Genomic DNA, 19,952 nt, shown 5'->3' on the forward strand with positions numbered 1-19,952 from the left:
ACACTGTCTGCCTGTGTCCATTCATGCGAATGGACAGTTTGTTGCTGGTCATTCCCACATAGAACGCTTCACAGTGTAGGCAGGTCAGTTGGTAAATCACGTGGGTGCTTTCACACGTGGCTCTGCCTTTGATCGTGTACACCTTCCGGGTACAGAGGCAAAGATGATGTTGAAAGACAGGTGAGGTATGAGCGGCGACAAATTGAAATTAGAAATTAGCGGAGATTGAGGCCTGGCGGATAGCGAGAAGAGAGGATATGCTGAAGGGAAAGTTCCCATCTCCGGAGTTCTGACAGGTTGGTTCAAATGGCTCTGAGCACTATGGGACTCAACTGCTGTGGTCATAAGTCCCCTAGAACTTAGAACTACTTAAACCTAACTAACCTAAGGACATCACACACATCCATGCCCGAGGCAGGATTCGAACCTGCGACCGTAGCGGTCGTGCGGTTCCAGACTGTAGCGCCTTTAACCGCTCGGCCACTCTGGCCGGCTACTGACAGGTTGGTGGTGGTCTTTCCGCTCCCGGGGTTGGGGTGGCTCCTTGCCCTCTCCCTTGGAACCCGGATCATTTCGTCTTTCCCTCTCCTTCCCTCTTTCCTGGCGGGGCGGCCGTTGGTTGCGGGGGCTTGAATTTTGTGTGTATGTTTGTGTTTGTTTGTGTGTCTATCGACCTGCCAGCGCTTTTGTTTGGTAAGTCTCATCATCTTTCTTTAAGATATATTATGATCATCATAAATAGTCTCCATTTGCCTTTGACTGTCATCTTCCTGCTCTTCATTTCCTCCTTCTTCACATAACGTTTCATTCTCGGAACTAAGTGCAGTTAATTTAATGGTCTTGTCCTCTTTCTATTTTCAAAGAATACTGCATATCTGCTTGTAACTATACTTTTATTCAATGGATCCATTAATCGGCAGCCCTTTGAATTCTCACAATAGTGTACAAAAATATACTGTTTAGCTTTTGGGTCCCATTTTCTTCTCAGCTGTTTTGGAATGTGCACCATTACATCATGCCCAAAAACCCGTATATTGCTTAGGTCAGGTTTCCTTCCTATCCATATCTCATAGGAGGTTCTATTCCATTATGCTTTTGTAGGTGATCTATTGTTCAAATCTACAGCTGTTAATACCACCTCTGCCCAGCATCTGTTATCATGCACCTTGCTTTTCTGACAATAGTCCTATTAGCCCTCTCAGCAACCCCATTTTGAGATGGGCTGTACTTTATGGTAGTTTGATGCCTGATTCCCATTTTTGCCAGAAGTGTCTTCAATTTCTGTTTAATATATTCTCTCCCATTATCAGACCTGATGATCTTAATCTTCTTTCCCATCCACTTTTCAACCATATTATGATATTCCTCAAAAGTGTCACTTTGTCTTTGGAATTTAGAAAATAAACATGAGTATATCGTGAATAATCATCAGTAAACGTAAGAAAATAATAACTCCCACATATGGATTTGCACTCCATTGGGCCACGTACGCCTGTATGGATTAACTTAAGACCTCTGCAGATTTACTTTTACTAGTCTTAAAAGGTAACCTCGCTTGTTTTCCTTCCATGCATATCCCACAAGGGTCCTTGGACACATTATAATTCTGTATTCCCTTTACCATATCCCTTGTTAAAGACATACTCTTTCTATTTAGGTGTCCAAGTCAGCAGTGCCATAAAAAACCTTCCACTGAGTTTGCTGAATGACTAACACTTCTATGTTTACTGTCAATGGTATCCAGCTTAAAAATAGCCCTTTCGTTACTTGCTGCAGTTCTAACTTCAGCATTTTCATTCATTACACTTGCTCCCTGCATGTCAAAACTGACTGTATTTCCCTTCTTGACAATTTCCCCTACAGATAGTATGTTAGTCGCAACATTTTTTTATATAATGATCATCATGTGCCATAACCATATCGGGTTCACGATTTACACTTACATGTAGGTCTAGTTAACCAACCAAATGACATTGGAGCTTGCTGCCATCAGCAGTAGATATTCCCATATGAGTCTTATCTTTAACATCATAAAGAAGAGATTTGTGTGTAACAATATGCATAGATGCACCTGAGTCTAAAATCCATTCCAGTTGTCAATTACCCACATCTCGAAAAGAATAAAAACATGAGAGTGCCTTACCTTTATTATTGGTCCCTCTCTCTGGACTATAACAACATAACCTCTTTTGCTGCGTGTCTGACCTTGGGTTTACTTTTTCTCTGCATGGAGACGCAATACGGCCCTTTTTCTGACGTCTATAGCCCCTCACTGTTTTCTTTGTTTTGTTTTTTGAATAAAGAGCAGATGCAGTTTCCTTGTCAAATACAGGACAGCTTTAAGTACTCTTTACATCCTGTGCGATTTTCATTTTAACACTATTGTCCATGATTGGTATACCTGAGCTTTCCAGCCCCATAATCATAGGCAAATACCTTTCATGCAGTCCTACCAACAGTAGTGTCCCTATCCATTCGTCAGCAATCTCAAACTCAATGTTTCTCAGTTGGTTGAACGTGGCTATTATTTTGTTGACATATTCGTCTGCACTCTTGCATTTGTCCAACTGAGTAGTAATTAACTCACGTAATAATACTACTTTCCTTGTAAGACCTCCATCCTCAAATGAACTTCATAATTTGTCCCAGACTCCTTTCGCTGTTGCAGCTTTTTCAATGTGAACATAATTCACTGAGTCAACCAGTAATATTAACTTTGATTTTGCTTTCCTATCCTTACTTGAATAATTCTGACCTGTGGGTTTCATTGTCCCATCCACCACATCCCATAGGTCATCCAAACATAAATACGCTTCTGCTGCAAATTTCCACGTTGCATAGTTTTCGTGACCCATAAGTCTTTCAATCTGCAGAATTTGTGCCACGCTTGTTTTAAAAGTAACTTTGACCTTTCTTACGAATAATACAAAAGAGTTGCATTCCTCTTGTAAGGATAACTTGTACTTCATGCAAGGGCACTACTTGGAACTTTTCCAATACTTTCTCACTACTATATTATGGATATACTTATTCTAAATGCGTCTCTGGGGCTGTAACCTATTAGAGTTGACACAGTTGAATGAGTAATAGTGAGTAAAAGACATGTAGTGCCATAAACTATATTTGCACTTCCTGGTAAAATAAATTGAACGCAGTGAAAACAGTGAACCAGTGGCAGAAAATAGCCACAAAAACAGTCATATTGATATTGTTAAATGTGATTTGCGAACCAAAAAACGCGTTATTTATGAGTCTTTCAGCTCCCCTTCATGAAGCTTTACACATTGAATATTCCGTATTTGCAAAAGTTAAACCCGGAGCTACATTAAGTGCTGTAGTGAAGAATTTATCAGTAACAAACAATCTGAAAAAAGATGACCACGTTGTAGTCATTGGTGGCACCAACGATGTTTACAAAAATGAGAGCAAGTCAGCACTCACATTTTACAGGAATTTATTGCCAAAACTGAACAACACAAATGTTACCCTAATAAACCTACCAGTGCGACATGATGTCCCGCAGTGGTCGTGTGTTAATACAGAAATTGAGTACAACCAAAACTAAATCATGTGCACTTGCTAGACATAAGCAAACTGAAACGTGAAGAAAATACCAGGCACGGACTTCACTTAAACAGAAATGGAAAGCTCAGGTTAGTGAACCAGATAATGGAACATTGTAAGGAGCTGCATAAAAGCACGGACCCAATCATCTTAGATTATAATTGACAAGTTTTTTTAGGCTCAATTTCAAGCAACATGATTTTATTGAACTAAACCCCTTGGATTGGAAAGAACCCTGTTCACGTTCCAAAGAAACTGACTTGGAAGTGAGTAAACTGTCATTACAGTGCAGTGTTAATGTCTTGTGTAATAATTGGACTGATTCAGAATACCGAGTCACAAAGTGTTCTAAAATATCAGTACCGGTACCCTTTAGGATAATGCATCTAAATGTGCAGTATCTTAGGCATAAATCAATTTGCTGCAAATATTTGTGGATGAGAATTCACCACATCTGTTAGTAATTACAGAACATGGACTAAAAGACAATGAAATTGAGTATTTCAAATTAGATGGTTATGTGTTAGCAGATAGTTACTGCAGGCAACAGCACAAAGTGGGGTGGGATGGCAGTATTTGTGAATGAACATATTCCATTTAAGAAAATCTCATTTTTTGAACAATACTGCAAGGAAGGAACAACTGAATTGGCTGGTGTTGTGGTCCACATAAACACTCATTCTAGCAGGTTAGCTAAACATAAAGTTATTGGTATGTAGCACCCACCAAATACAGATGTATTGTACTATCTTGATAGACTTAACAGGGCAATTAGACAAACAGGCCCCATTGACTTTAGGTGTAGTTGGAGAATTAAATGTTGATGCAAATACTTATAGTATAACCTATTTGAAAATAACAGATCTATTAAACTTATATAGTCTCACAAATATAGTGAACTCTGACACTACAGTAACAGTGTCAAGCTCCAGTAAGATAGATTATGTAATAGTCAACAAAAGTGTAAAAGACAGTGTTAACTTTAAAAGTGTTGATTTTCATTACTTAGATCACTACTGTCAGGAATATTTAAGGTTTGTTGTACCAACAGCAACCGAGATAATAGAGAAGAAGCGGATCCTGAATAGCACCAACATCAGTGCCTTCAAAATTAAGTTAGCAGAGGAGAAATATATATGATCTTGACTGCTTATACAAGAAAACAAAGCTACATATATTTAAGGAAAAGTACAATCAAGTCAAAAAACTTTTAAGACAGACATTTTCCACTTGAGGAAACAGATAAACAATGATGGAATAGTGTGTTCAGCCAACATAGGTAAGGCATCCTGGAGACTAATCAATAACCATCGTAAAGCCACCAGCAAGGGACAGAGTGAACCAGTTAGCATTAGACATGAGGGCCATCTAGTGAAAGATCCAAATGAAGTATGTAATTTATTCAATAAGCATGTTCTCTCTCCTTTTGACCAACCAGCCCCTATTATAGATCTCCAAGCTGGCACACCAAATGATGTCACGGATGGTATAGAGCTCGAATTTATGAAGGTGAATCAACAAGAAATATTTAACACAATACAAAAGCTAAAGAAAAAGCATTCAGCTGGATGGGATGGTATCTCAAGTGTTGTGTTAAGGAAATGTGCCAATGAAATAACTAAACCCCTTACTGATCTTATCAACTATAGTATTAATGTAAACATATACCCAAATGCCTTAAAAATAAGTGTAATTCAGCCAGTCCATAAGAAGGGAACTAAAGTAGTAGTTTTAAATTATAGACCGATTCACTAATCCCTAACTCCAATAAAATATTTGAAACAATTATCCTATCACAACTCACAACATTTTTCTCAAGACACAAAATGCTTACTGAATCGCACTATGGTTTTAGGAAAGACCTAAGCACGGCCACTGCTGTTACCGGTTTCTTCCATGAAGTATACAGCAATATAGAATGGGATATGCACACAGCCGGAATATTGCGTGCCCTGAGCAAAGCTTTTGACTCAGTAAACCATGAGCTTCTCTTTAAAAAACTGCGGGCATACAATATTAATGATGCATCAGTGAAACTTCTGTCCATCTATCTGGTAAATCGGAAGCAGTGTACCAAACTTATACATCAAATTGACAATAACATCGTAGCTTTTAAATCCACAAGTGAAAAAGTGACGTAGGGAGTCCCTCAAGGCTCAATTCTTGGGCCTTTCTTCTTTTTAGCATATATTAATGATGTTGTACTCCCCATTAACTCACACATTGTAAATTATGCTGATGACACCTCAGTGTTATTTCATGGTAAAACTGTGAGGAACTGAAATTTTCAGCAAGTAATGGGATACTAGAATTAAGTTCATATTTTCATGCACAAGGATTAAAGGTCAATGTACACTACTGGCCATTAAAATTGCTACAACAAGAAGAAATGCAGATGATAAACAAGGTATTCATTGGACAAACATATTATACTAGAACTGACATGTGATTACATTTTCACGCAATTTGGGTGCATAGATCCTGAGAAATCAGTACCCAGAACAACCACCTCTGGCCGTAAAAACAGCCTTGATACGCCTAGGCATTGAGTCAAACAGAGCTAGGATGGCGTGTACAGGTACAACTGCCCATGCAGCTTCAGCATGATACCATAGTTCATTAAGAGTAGTGACTGGCATACTGTGACAAGCCACTTGCTCGGCCACCGCTGACCAGACGTTTTCAATTGGTGAGAGATCTGGAGAATGTGCTGGCCAGGGCAGCAGTCAAACATTTTCTATATCCAGAAAGGCCCATACAGGACCTGCACCATGCGGTCGTGCATTATCCTGCTGAAATGTAGGGTTTCGCAGGGATTGAATGAAGGGTCTGTAAACAGAACCTGGATTCATCCGAGAAAATAACGTGCCATTCGTGCAGCCAGGTTTGTCGTTGAGTACACCATCGCAGGCGCCCCTGTCTGTGATGCACCGTCAAGGGTAACTGCAGCCATAGTCTCCGAGCTGATAGTCCATGCTGCTGCAAACGTCGTCAAACTGTTCGTGCAGATGGTTGTTTTCTTGCAAACGCCCTCACCTGTTGACTCAGGGATCGAGACGTGGCTCCACGATCTGTTACAGCCATGCGGATAAGATGCCTGTCATCTCGACTCCTAGTGATACGAGGCCATTGGGATCCAGCACGGCCAGTCAACTGCTGTTTGTGTATGAGAAATCGGTTGGAAACTTTCCTCATGTCAGCACGTTGTAGGTGTCGCCAACCTTGTGTGAATGCTCTGAAAAGCTAATCATTTGCATATCACAGCATGTTCTTCCTGTCAGTTAAATTTCGTGTCTGTAGCACGTCATATTCGTGGTGTAGCAATTTTAATGGCCAGTAGTGTAAATAAATCACATATTCTAATATTTACAACTGGCAGCTCGCACCACTCATGCGTAAATGAGGTATGCAGCATAGGGGTCCATCTGGACTCAAACCTCCGGTGGATTAGCCACATTAATGCTTTATGTCAAATAGTCAGCAATGGGCTGTATCTTCGTAGCCAGCTGCCCACCCACATGCTTAAAACTGTGTGTTATGGGACAATCTCTCCCCATCTTAGCTACTGTATAGAAATATGAGGTTGTGCTGCAGACATTCACCTTAACAGAGTACTATTGCTACAAAAAAAGAGGGTTAATGTTTATACATGGACTGGGCTGTAAGGACTCTTGCCATGATGTTTTCAAAAACACAAGTACTTCACCATATACTCTTTGTATCTTTATAAATTAATTACCTTTTTTGCCTCACATAAAACTGAAGTAACTAAATGCAGTGATATACATGACCACAACACCAGGTCCAAAGAGAATTACTACCAAAAAAGAATAAGCTTAAAAATGATGGACCAGAGTCCATATACTAATGGACTAATATGGTATAATAAACTGCCAAGAATCCATGAAAAACAGTAATAAAAAGCAATTCAAATCAAAACTAAAAGAATTCTTAATTGAAAAGTGTGTCTACTCACACAACGAATTTTAAATGGTTAAGTTTAAGAGCTGTAAAATAAAGTATAAAAAATAATTGGCTGTATTAATATGTGTAAGATGTAATGGATTTTGACAAAAATCAATTTACTGTTTAATTACTGCCTGTAGGGCTAAGACCTAAATGTATTTTATGTTTGTAACTGCTCTTGACATTTGCAAAAGCCATCATATTGATAACTCCACGCAAAAAAATCTAAATAAGTAAATAAATAAATAAACAACCAAGTAACTTCATATTACACACATAAAACTTAAGAGTGTACAATAACACCATAGAGATGTACTATATTTCACATGTTGCACTTTGCCGCTGTCTCACGCGAAATATATTGTTCACAACAATGATTATGTTGATATGACCTCCTATTATAATTCTTGTTTCTGTTGTAATGTGAGTTATTAACCTTGTCCTCTTCCTCAAAAGTTTACCAACATTATTTAAAAAATTCTCTAATGCATCATTGGGACCACAAACAAGGCCCCTATGAGCTCTCATTGGTAGAGGTCTTTTCAAGGCGGCAATAAGGTCATCAAATGGTTTGTTCAGATGAACAAGCTTACATAATTGTTTCTCACAAAATTCTCACATCAATAGATTACTGGTCTGTACCTACTACTGTTCAAAAATGCTGTTTTGATGCCTGCCCATTTGGTTTCAGGCCAGAATTTATTCAAAGACATCTGCTCAAATTCATTAAATATTATGTTTGGCTTTACGTTTTGTTTAGCCCATGACAACACTTCATCATCAAGGAAACGTTTGGCTAGTTCAGTTTTCACAGAATCAGGCAAGTTCAGAGGAAAACTATCTTTACAATGCCATAGCTAGTCCACTTAGTGTATTTTAAGATCCCCAGGGAAGTATTTATGAGGTAAGTCTCAATTTTGTTGTTAACACTGGTATTATGGTTACTAATTTGATCATTATTTAGTTTTAGTTTCTGTTTGATGGTTTCACTTTCCTGCTCTATATATTTGTGCATATTTTTTTATTCAGAGTTCCTTTTACCTACCTCAGTAGGAATAACAGCTTCAACATTCTGCACACACACCCATATGTGATCAACAATATTGTTTATTGTTTGGATTTGTAGGATGGTCAACTCATGTAATTGATTAAGCTTTGAGAGTTAACTACTTGTTCCTGCATAGCCTAAATTTTCCTCTCCATTGTCTCAACAGTGTCATTTAGATTAATCGAGTTACTGCGTGTGAGATCACTCTCTAAGTTTTTATATACACTCCTGGAAATTGAAATAAGAACACCGTGAATTCATTGTCCCAGGAAGGGGAAACTTTATTGACACATTCCTGGGGTCAGATACATCACATGATCACACTGAGAGAACCACAGGCACATAGACACAGGCAACAGAGCATGCACAATGTCGGCACTAGTACAGTGTATATCCACCTTTCGCAGCAATGCAGGCTGCTATTCTCCCATGGAGACGATCGTAGAGATGCTGGATGTAGTCTTGTGGAACGGCTTGCCATGCCATTTCCACCTGGCGCCTCAGTTGGACCAGCGTTCGTGCTGGACGTGCAGACCGCGTGAGACGACGCTTCATCCAGTCCCAAACATGCTCAATGGGGGACAGATCCGGAGATCTTGCTGGCCAGGGCAGTTGACTTACACCTTCTAGAGCACGTTGGGTGGCACGGGATACATGCGGACGTGCATTGTCCTGTTGGAACAGCAAGTTCCCTTGCTGGTCTAGGAATGGTAGAACGATGGGTTCGATGATGGTTTGGATGTACCGTGCACTATTCAGTGTCCCCTCGACGATCACTAGTGGTGTACGGCCAGTGTAGGAGATCGCTCCCCACACCATGATGCCGGGTGTTGGCCCTGTGTGCCTCGGTCGTATGCAGTCCTGATTGTGGCGCTCACCTGCACGGCGCCAAACACGCATACGACCATCATTGGCACCAAGGCAGAAGCGACTCTCATCGCTGAAGACGACACGTCTCCATTCGTCCCTCCATTCACGCCTGTCGCGACACCACTGGAGGCGGGCTGCACGATGTTGGGGCGTGAGCGGAAGACGGCCTAACGGTGTGCGGGACCGTAGCCCAGCTTCATGGAGACGGTTGCGAATGGTCCTCGCCGATACCCCAGGAGCAACAGTGTCCCTAATTTGCTGGGAAGTGGCGGTGCGGTCCCCTACGGCACTGCGTAGGATCCTACGGTCTTGGCGTGCATCCGTGCGTCGCTGCGGTCCGGTCCCAGGTCGACGGGCACGTGCACCTTCCGCCGACCACTGGCGACAACATCGATGTACTGTGGAGACCTCACGCCCCACGTGTTGAGCAATTCGGCGGTACGTCCACCCGGCCTCCCGCATGCCCACTATACGCCCTCGCTCAAAGTCCGTCAACTGCACATACGGTTCACGTCCACGCTGTCGCGGCATGTTAAAGACTGCGATGGAGCTCCGTATGCCACGGCAAACTGGCTGACACTGACGGCGGCGGTGCACAAATGCTGCGCAGCTAGCGCCATTCGACGGCCAACACCGTGGTTCCTGGTGTGTCCGCTGTGCCGTGCGTGTGATCATTGCTTGTACAGCCCTCTCGCAGTGTCCGGAGCAAGTATGGTGGGTCTGACACACCGGTGTCAATGTGTTCTTTTTTCCATTTCCAGGAGTGTATTTTTAGGTTTCAGATACATATGTTAACGGTTTTTGTGATAATATTTACTACATAAGTGACTTTTAGTGGTTTCTTCATTCACCTTTGCCTTTCTTGTGTCGTGACCTGATATTTGTGAGGTTTCGTATCAAGCAACTTAACCTCTTACCTGTGTTTACATTCCGCGCTGAGCAGTTGCAGCTGTAGCGGCGCATCGAAAGCTAAGTACTAATTAATTGTTTGTGTACAGTGGTTTATTTAGGAACTTTAGTAGTCTTCAACCAGTGTTTTTGGTGTTTTCTGATGAAATAATTTCAGAAGAACTTTTTGGGAACTGTTTTTAGTTTCGTTACTGTGTCATTAGACATTTGATTTTCTTTCTGTGTTAGTATTTTGTTATATTCTCATTTGTTGTTGATTAATACTGTCAATAATAGTAGTTACTTCCCTTGTAGAGCAAGTTTGTGATTATTGTAGTCAGTTTTTAACATCTTCTTATTGTAGTAGCAGAACTTAAAGTTGTTTTCTGGTTTCAATAACTGTAAAATTTTACCATGAGTGAGAAGTGTGGGCTTTGCCGTAGGTTCGTGAGTAGTGGATTGCAGTGTGAGACTTGTTCGAAGTATTTTCACTGGGGGGAATGCAGCGGGGAAGCCAGTGGGCATTCTGGTGAGATCCTCTCCTGGAACTGCAGGTTATGTAGCAAGAGTCAGTTGACAGAGGAGCAGGAGCCTAAGATCCGTGCCCTTCAGGTGCAGTTGAAAAATGCACAGGAGGAGCTAGATAGGATGAGGAGGGAGAAGGGGGTTGGGGAATGGGAACTGGCTGTTGGCAAGAGATCTGCTAGGAAAAGGAGAGTTTCAGACAGTTTTACTATTGGTGTTTGCAATAGATATGACCAACTGTCAGAGTCTAGCAGAGAGGAATCTCTAGTAGCTGTAGATGTAGGAAGTATGCAGCAGACCTCAGCAGTTACGGTGGCTAGGGCAGTTACAAAGTCGAAGAGAAAGAAGAAGGTACTGCTTTAGGTAGTTCTCATGGCAGAGGTGTAGGCCAGCAGCTGCAGGAAGTGTTGGGGAGTGAGTACCAGGTCACCAGCATTGTGAAGTCTAATGCAGGATTGGCTCAGGTCACTGCTAACATAGGGGGGCTATGTAGGGATTTTACTAAAGAGGATCAGGTAGTGATTGTGGGTGGGGCTGGTAATAGTATTGATAGGGATGAGGAGTATGACATAGATGGTGACCTGGAAAAGATAGCCACTCAGACTGGCAACACGAATGTGCATTTCGTGGAACTGTTTCAGCGTCACGATTGGCCTCATCTTAATACAGCCGTCAGGCGCAATAACATGGGACTTGGAGGTGTGCTGATGACAGAAAGCATGGCTCACGTTTCAGTGGTGTCAGTAGAGTCTATCAGCAGGACGGGTTTTACTGGTCATGGCCTGCACCTCAAAAGGTATGGGAAGGGGAGGTTGGCAAAGCTTATAGGTGACAGCATAGGTGGGGGGATCACTCACGGGAAAATTCCTGCAGTAGTGGGTGTTAGAGCTGCACCTTTTTTAGATTGAAGTCAGCTGATAGGTACTCCTGCTTAAGGGAAGTCTCTCCAACAAAGGAACCGCTTTTGACAAAGCTTAGGTATCCAAGTAATGAGGGAATTAGTATATTTCATCAAAATATACAAGGTATTAGAGATAAAGTTAGTGAACTGCTTATAGATGTTGACTCTGCAATTATTGGTATATCTGAACACTTCTTAAATAAGGAGAAAATTCACAGGCTTCCTTTACCAGGATACAGGTTGGCTGGCAGCTTTTCTAGAGCTCTTTGCGGTGTGGGGGAGTAGCCATGTATGTGATAAACGGCATCCCATTTGAGTCAATTGATGTTTCAAAGTACTGCACTGAAAAGGTGTTTGAATGTTGTAAAGGTGTGGTTAAATTTAGTGGAGCTAAACTTCTAACTGTTGTTATTTATAGATCCCCAGACTCTGATTTCACAACATTTTTGCTAAAGCTAGTGGAGGTTCTTGGTTCACTTTATAGGAAATACAAAACGTTAGTTATATATGCTGATTTCAATATTAATTGTATAGGTGATTGTGCAAGGAAAAGGATGCTGGTAGACCTCCTTAATTCATATAATCTTATGCAAACAGTATTCTTTCCAACGAGAGTGCAAGGGAACAGTAGAACAACCATAGACAACATTTTTGTTCATTCCTCATTACTAAAAGGGTATTCTGTTAGCAAAAAGGTGAATGGCCTTTCAGTTCATGATGCACAAATTTTAACTCTAAAAGATTTTTGTGTTGTGACACATGTTAAATATAGTTATCAACTGTTTAGGAAAGCTGATCCAGTTGCTGTAGAGACCTTTGTAAACCTTATCAAAGAATAAGAGTGGCAAGATGTTTATAGTGCTGATACAGTAGACGATAAATATAATGCTTTTCTCAAGAATTTTCTCTTGCTCTTTGAAAGTTGTTTTCCGTTAGAACGTTCAAAACAGGGTACTAGCACAAACAGGCAGCCTGGGTGGCTGACTAGAGGGATAAGAATATCTTGTAGAACAAAGTGGCAATTATATCAAAACGTTAGAAACAGTCAAAATCTAAATGCAGCAGCCCATTACAAACAGTATTGTAAGGTGCTTAAAAATGTTATTAGGAAGGCAAAAAGTATGTGGTATGCAGATAGAATAGCTAAGTCTTAGGATAAAATTAAAACCATATGGTCAGTTGTAAAGGAAGTGGCTGGTCTGCAGAGATAGGTCGAGGATATAGAATCAGTGCGTAGTGGCAATGTCCGTGTTACTGATAAGTCGCATATATATGTACAGTATTTAATAATCACTAAATAGAAACCTAGTCCCAACAGGGAATCATATAGCGCTCTTAGAAAAAAGTGTTACGAGACTGTTACCTGAAATGCTCCTCCATGATACTGACGAGAGGGAGATTGAGTTAATAATTAAATCACTAAAGACCAAGAACTCTCATGGCTATGACAGGGTATCTAGCAGAATACTGAAGTATTGTTCTATGTATGTTAGCCCAGTACTTAGCCATATCTGTAACTTTTCCTTTAGGAGTGGTCAGTTTCCTGACCAATTAAAGTACTCGGTAGTGAAGCCACTTTATAAAAAGGGAGACAGGGATAATGTTGACAATTTTAGACCTATTTCTATGGCATCGGTGTTTGCTAAAGTTATCGAGTAGGTTGTATATACAAGGTTACTGGAGCATTTAAATTCACATAATTTGCTGTCGAATGTACAGTTTGGTTTTAGAAATGGTTTAACAACTGAAAATGCTATATTCTCTTTTCTCTGTGAGGTTTTGGATAGATTAAATAAAAGGTTGCGAACGCTAGGTGTTTTCTTTGATTTAACGAAGGCTTTTGACTGTGTTGACCACAAAATATTACTGCAGAAGTTGGACCATTATGGAGTAAGGGGAGTAGCTTACAATTGGTTCACCTCTTACTTTAAGAACAGAAAGCAGAAGGTAATTCTCCACAATATTGAGAGTGGTAGTGATGTTCAGTCCCAATGGGGCACTGTTAAGTGGGGCACTCTCCAAGGGTCGGTGCTGGGGCCACTGCTGTTTCTTATTTATATAAATGATATGCCTTCTAGTATTACAGGTGATTCAAAAATATTTCTGTTTGCTGGTGACACCAGCTGGGTAGTGAAGGATCTTGTGTGTAATATTGAAACAGTATCAAGTAATGTAGTTCATGAAATAAGTTCGTGGCTTGTGGAAAATAATTTGATGCTAAATCACAGTATGACTCAGTTTTTACAGTTTCTAACTCACAATTCAACAAGAGCCGATATTTTGATCAGACAGAATGGGTATATTGTAAGCGAGACAGAACAGTTCAAGTTCCTACGCGTTCGGATAGATAGTAAGTTGTCGTGGAAAGCCCATGTTCTGGATCTTGTTCAGAAACTAAATGCTGCTTTATTTACCATTAGAACCGTATCTGAAATAAGTGACAATTCAACACGAAAAGTAGTCTACTTCGCATATTTTCATACGCTTATGTCGTATGGTATTATCTTTTGGGGTAATTCTGATTCAAAAAGGGTATTTTTGGCTCAAAAACAGGCTGTTCGAGCTATATGTGGTGTTAGTTCGAGGACCTCTTGTCGACCCCTATTCAATAGTCGGGGAATTCTGACATTGCCCTCACAGTATATATTTTCTTTAATGTCGTTTGTTGTTGGCAATATTAGCTTATTCCCAAGAGTTAGCAACTTTCACTCAGTTACTACTAGGCAGAAATCAAATCTGCATGTGGAATGCACTTCCTTGACTCTTGTGCAGAAAGGAGTGCAGTATTCTGCTGCATCCATTTTCAATAAGCTACCACAAGAACTCAAAAATCTTAGCAGTAGCCCAAACTCTTTTAAGTCTAAACTGAAGAGTGTCCTCATGGCTCACTCCTTCTATTCTGTCGAGGAGCTCCTGGAAGAGCTAAAAAATTAAGCAAATTCCAGTGTTACATTGTTGATTTTCTTTATTTAAACTTACGACTTGTCGCCTGAATATGTTTCTCATATTTCATTCTATCTGTTTCTACGATCATGTTATAATTTCATGTATTGACTCGTTCCATGACCATGGAGACTTATCCTTAATTTGGTCCCACGCAACAATAAATAAATAAATAAACAATACTCTTTTTTTAGGTCCTGGTTTTGACTTGTAAGTTCATTCTTTAAATCATTATTCTGACTTTTAAACTTGTGATCCAAGAGTTGAGACAGTCTTTCTAATAAATCTGAGGCCTGAGAGAAAAACCTAAGAAATGTGATGTCTGAGATGACTGTCACAGGTTCGGTGCTGACGATTGAAGGCATTGAGTATATGAAACCACTCCAGTTGTATCAAGAGTTTCCATGCTTGCCGTATTTGAAGATAATATTGGACACAAAAAATGAAAACTAACCTACCTAACCAATTATCATTATATGCAAAATCACAATTATCCTGGCTATTGACAGCCACAAGACAAAAGAAAGTTGGAAATATAATAGTCTGAGGAAAAGTAATCTTAAAATTTCAAAATTATACTCATCTTAAATGTGGTTCAATAACGAGTTGCCACTCCACACTTTCTGTCTCATCCCAACTGTTGTACGATAATAGATTGTTACACGTCACAGTTAAACTCTGAAATATAGTGCAAAAATTAGTACTCAGACTTACACATATCTCTGCTCAGCGACATCATATTAAAATGCCACACTTAATGCTTGATGAGCTTGGCAAGTGGAACATTGGTGGAAAAAGTCCACAGTGTCGGACAAGGGAGGAAACTGCTAGGGAGGCAAAGCTTGATGGGCCTGACAGGCCGAATATTTGTAGTCAAAGTCCATGATTTCAGAGTCAGTATTGGGTTAGAACATGTGTTGTCATGCCAAACTTTTTATCTGAGACACATCCCAGTGGGCAGCATTCAGCTGGCACAGCATTCATGCCTGAAGAGGGGGAAGGGATCAAAACACAGCAGTGATTCTCATCTTGAGACCCACTACAGAATCCCTTGATTCAGGTGCACTTGATTCCAGTGTGACCATTAGGGATTAAAATTGAGGCCACCCATGTTGCACAAAGTGAGTGAGGTGATGTAATATTAGGTGCTTGCAGGTGTCTGTTATAATGTCGTGTAATGTTACAGGGAAGCTGAATTGGCTGAATACAATTTTAAGTGTAACTGGAAACACATTAACTGCTGTTGGTCAAAAGCTGGGGCAGGGCCCTGGGAAAAAGGAGCAGCACAGCCACATTAGTGTGTAATGTTGCTGCTCGCTAGTGGGTAGAATAGTAAAAATCAAACAAGTACAGCATTGGAAGTGATGGGCGATCTGGTCTGGTAAGTGATACTTAAGACCAAATATGGTGAGGAACAGTTAGTTGTCTGTGACAACATTTCTGTCCAGCGTTTCTATCTGTAAATGAATAATTTAAATTTCTGAACTGTGAGATGATAGTGAGGGCCTCTCATCTTCTGTTGGTTTGAGTCCATTGGCTGAGAGTTTTAACCCCAAGTATGTCAAGGCAGTGGCATGAAAGAACATGTGTGCTGCTTGTATTTGAGACTTTTTGCTGCCACCTTCTGGAATGAGAGTTCAGAGTTGCGCTGTGGTTATCTAGAATCACACTTGTAACAAAGATATTATATAAGTATCCAGAACAGTATGGAATACCTTGTAGTAACTGATGTGGGCAACAATGGAATATGGCAGGGGATGATGAGATACTGAAAGGTAACCAGTTATTACAGTAGACACAGTATAACTTATTGAGTACTAGGTAAGCTTGTGATGCTGCATCCAAGGGAATGTGAAAATATGCCTCTCTGTGAAGTCAGTTTTACTGAAAAAAAAATATTGTGGCCTTATTTGAAGAAAATTTAACGGGGTTTGGTAAGGGGTAAGTTTCCACTTCAGCTTATGCCTGTATCATCACCTTAAAGTCACTACAGCACCTGAAAAAGTGCCATTGGGCAGGTACGGGAGAGTAGACAAGTCCTCCCTGCTATTATTTTAGAGCCTTCATTCAGCCATGGATAGACTATACCTGCATGATCTTCCTGCCTAAAGACTTTGGATTCTGTTCATCATGGGAGAATTAGAATGATGAGAGAAGCCTTCAGGACAAGTTCCACACCTAGCCTTTGTGCTGAGGCTAAGGAATTCAACATTTGGCAAAAATTGCTCACGGTGTGTGTGTGTGTGTGTGTGTGTGTGTGTGTGTGTGTGTGTGGTTGGAGCATATATCCTCCCTAGTTACTAGTGAGGTCAAGTATGTTTTTAAATTTTGTTTAAGTACACGGAATCTGTTACATCAGATTTTATTTTTCAATAAACCTTTTAAATGAACACTGAAATTAAGGAGCTATTTAGACAATGGGTCCAAGCTGTAGACTCTCCTGACACTGCCTTGTCTTGTGCAGAGCTCTATGAGGTGCAGACAGCAAATAATTTTCTAATCTGCTCTGATTTCATAAGTGCCCAAGGGACCATTTGGCATATATGAGGGTACAATACATACAAAGGCACCATTCACATAATACAACTGCAAGTAAATGAAGTAGTCTTCTGGTAGGTACCAGGTCATCTGAGACTCCAAGGAAATGTCTAAACCAGCATGGCAGCAAGGGACAATTGCAATGAACCAACACACATGGTTCTTTCTTATTCAACTATATGTTTAGACACTCACTTCTAAGTGCTGATTTCAGATTACAGTAATTTGAATTGCCATTTATGATTTTTATTGTCATTAGTTCAATGTAAAAGAGGGACTGATGGCTAATACTTGAACTTGAGACAGCATTTATAGAACAGTCAGTGTGGCACTGGCATATGTTGTGAAGTTCGGTTCTTGGTGCAGGTAGGGCTCCTACAGGCAGCCTCCCTTCTCATAGATGTTGCTGGACAGTTTCCTCACGAGCTGCATCTCAAGATTATTGCTTCCATAGAAAGACTTTGTTCATCTCACTAAATGCATACATTCACACTCAAAAAGAACATTGATAACCGTGCTGTTGAGTGCCATAAAACCACCACCACCCTCTTCCAGTCTCTCACAACAGCAATATTTTTCTCCCTAAGCTCAGTTAGGCACTTGACCTTCCTACTGGTTACATAGTTTTACTTTAGTGCACATTCCACCATAACTGGATTGGCAGATCTTGGAAACTGTGCGGCAAAATCAGCAATCATAGGTAGAGTTTGGCTTTGTTATTCAGGCTAGCTGTGCTGCATTTAATCACCTTTGTTCTTTAAACAGCATCCCAAGTATAATAGTGGACAAGATGGTTGTAGTCTCTCATGCAAACCACCTACAGGTCCACGGAGTCAGTATTCACTACCATATATGAAGTGCTATCCATGGGTTGTGCTTCTTTTATTGGCATAAATTCAGGAGCAAATTTGAGCCAACACAGAAAGCAACAGTACTCCCATGCAAGTGCACTAAAACACAAGAAAAACGCCAGAATATGAGATATTCACCAAGACTGGTTATGACTTTAGGACTCTGATGCTAAGTTACCTGTACTGTCTAAGGGCCTACCAGCATGACAACTAAGTTTAGCCATACTATGCTTATTGACGAACCATTATTTTTGTGCACACTGTCATCTTTGTAAAATACTCTTTACCATGCAACCTTGGGACTTTTCTGGTACCGTACCACTCAAACACTATTTGAAATGTTTCACCATTAATCTAAGAAGACCCATCAGTTCCGCCAAAGTCCTTTATTAGAATTCCACGATTTCCCAGCAGTATTAGATCTGCATGCTTGGACTATTCTGTCAGTTCTCATGAACTAGATGGTGCCTAATTGTTGCTCACTCCTTATGTTTATGTCCCACTTAAACCTGCATTCTGATGTTTCCCTTTGTGTACCACATTCACAACTCTTACCCCATTTCTTTTTCTCTGAAATACCAGGATATTTATAACTTGACCTTGTCATGTTCTCTACATACTGTATGTTTTCCCAAAATGTACACATATTTGAAAAGTTTTATGTTGCTTTACATTCATATTTGGTTAAACTACATATTTATTTCTTCTTACATTTTTCTTTCAGAAATCATTTAAAAGGGATGCATACTACAACTGGTGCATGTACACGCATTTAGTACTGAAAGTGCGAGGTGATGGACGTACTTATATTTTAAACTTATCTACTGCTGGGTACTATGACATAATGTGGAATGACATGTACACATATGTCTTACACACTCGTGGTGGCCCATATTGGCAGCTTACAAAGGTATCGTAATTTATTGAATCGTTCACGGCTCTGTGGTTTGCTTTATTTTTCATAGTTCTTCAAGTAGCCTTAATTAATTAAACACTACTGTTATTTTGTGGCACTGCGATTAGTTTCTTTCTTTGGTATTGAAATTATTCTTTGTTTTCTACTGTCTCAGTTGCGTTGCTGTTACGGTGACTACTAGTTTTAGTTTAACAATACCTTCTTCAGGTCTATAATAGAATAATATAAACTAAAAGACGTATTTACCTATTCAGCATAAATGACAATTGATAGCAAATACAACAAATACCTATGTAGCTGTCTTGACAACCAGACATACAAATATCACTGACAGAGTAAACTCCAGTATAACTTGTAACAGCCCATGAAGTATTGAATATAATGAAGTGTTTATTTGGTCTTGTTTGGATATTGGCTGCAAGGTAAATAGATCAGAATGGCCAAAATATTAAAACATTATAGATTTGATATACCGTGAAGGCACCAACTAGACTACAAAGAGATTATAGGACACGTCCCACGGGCAACTTATGTTTTGAGGCAGGAGAGCCACCATTACCTATTCTGAGAAGACTCTAATGCCAAAGCAGCATACAAGATTTGGTAACAGTGCTGAGCTTTCTTCCAGCCACTAATACCTGTGCAACATTGGAGCAGGACATGCTTGTGAACTGGCCATGTCAGTGTGTTTGGAACCAGAGTGGATCAGATGTAGGAATGTTATTGTTAAGGTAGCCAAGTTGTATGTATAATAACATTATCAGTTGAAGATTTTTTTAAATGCAATTTAGAGTTTGGCTCAGTAAATGACACACTCCAGTAGAACATGAGGTACAGGCTGTTCAAGAATTTGGTGTGAAAAATGCCAGAATAAATGTATAAGCAGAGGAGGCAGAGTATGGTGATAGGAAAAGATTATTGTGATTGCAAATGAGGAAGTTA

General features: G+C 40.1%; 1 protein-coding gene across 1 annotated transcript in view; it reads left to right on the top strand.

Moving 5' to 3' along the window:
- The window catches only part of LOC126175188 (complex I intermediate-associated protein 30, mitochondrial), a 65,304-nt gene that overhangs the window by 43,547 nt on the left and 1,805 nt on the right, over positions 1-19,952 (top strand). The window contains exon 3 of the mRNA XM_049921785.1: positions 18,819-19,004. Coding sequence (XP_049777742.1) covers positions 18,819-19,004 — 186 coding nt within the window. The remainder of the gene's footprint in view (positions 1-18,818; positions 19,005-19,952) is intronic.

Source organism: Schistocerca cancellata, chromosome 1 (assembly GCF_023864275.1).
Source record: "Schistocerca cancellata isolate TAMUIC-IGC-003103 chromosome 1, iqSchCanc2.1, whole genome shotgun sequence".
Classification (NCBI taxonomy): Eukaryota; Metazoa; Arthropoda; class Insecta; order Orthoptera; family Acrididae; genus Schistocerca; species Schistocerca cancellata.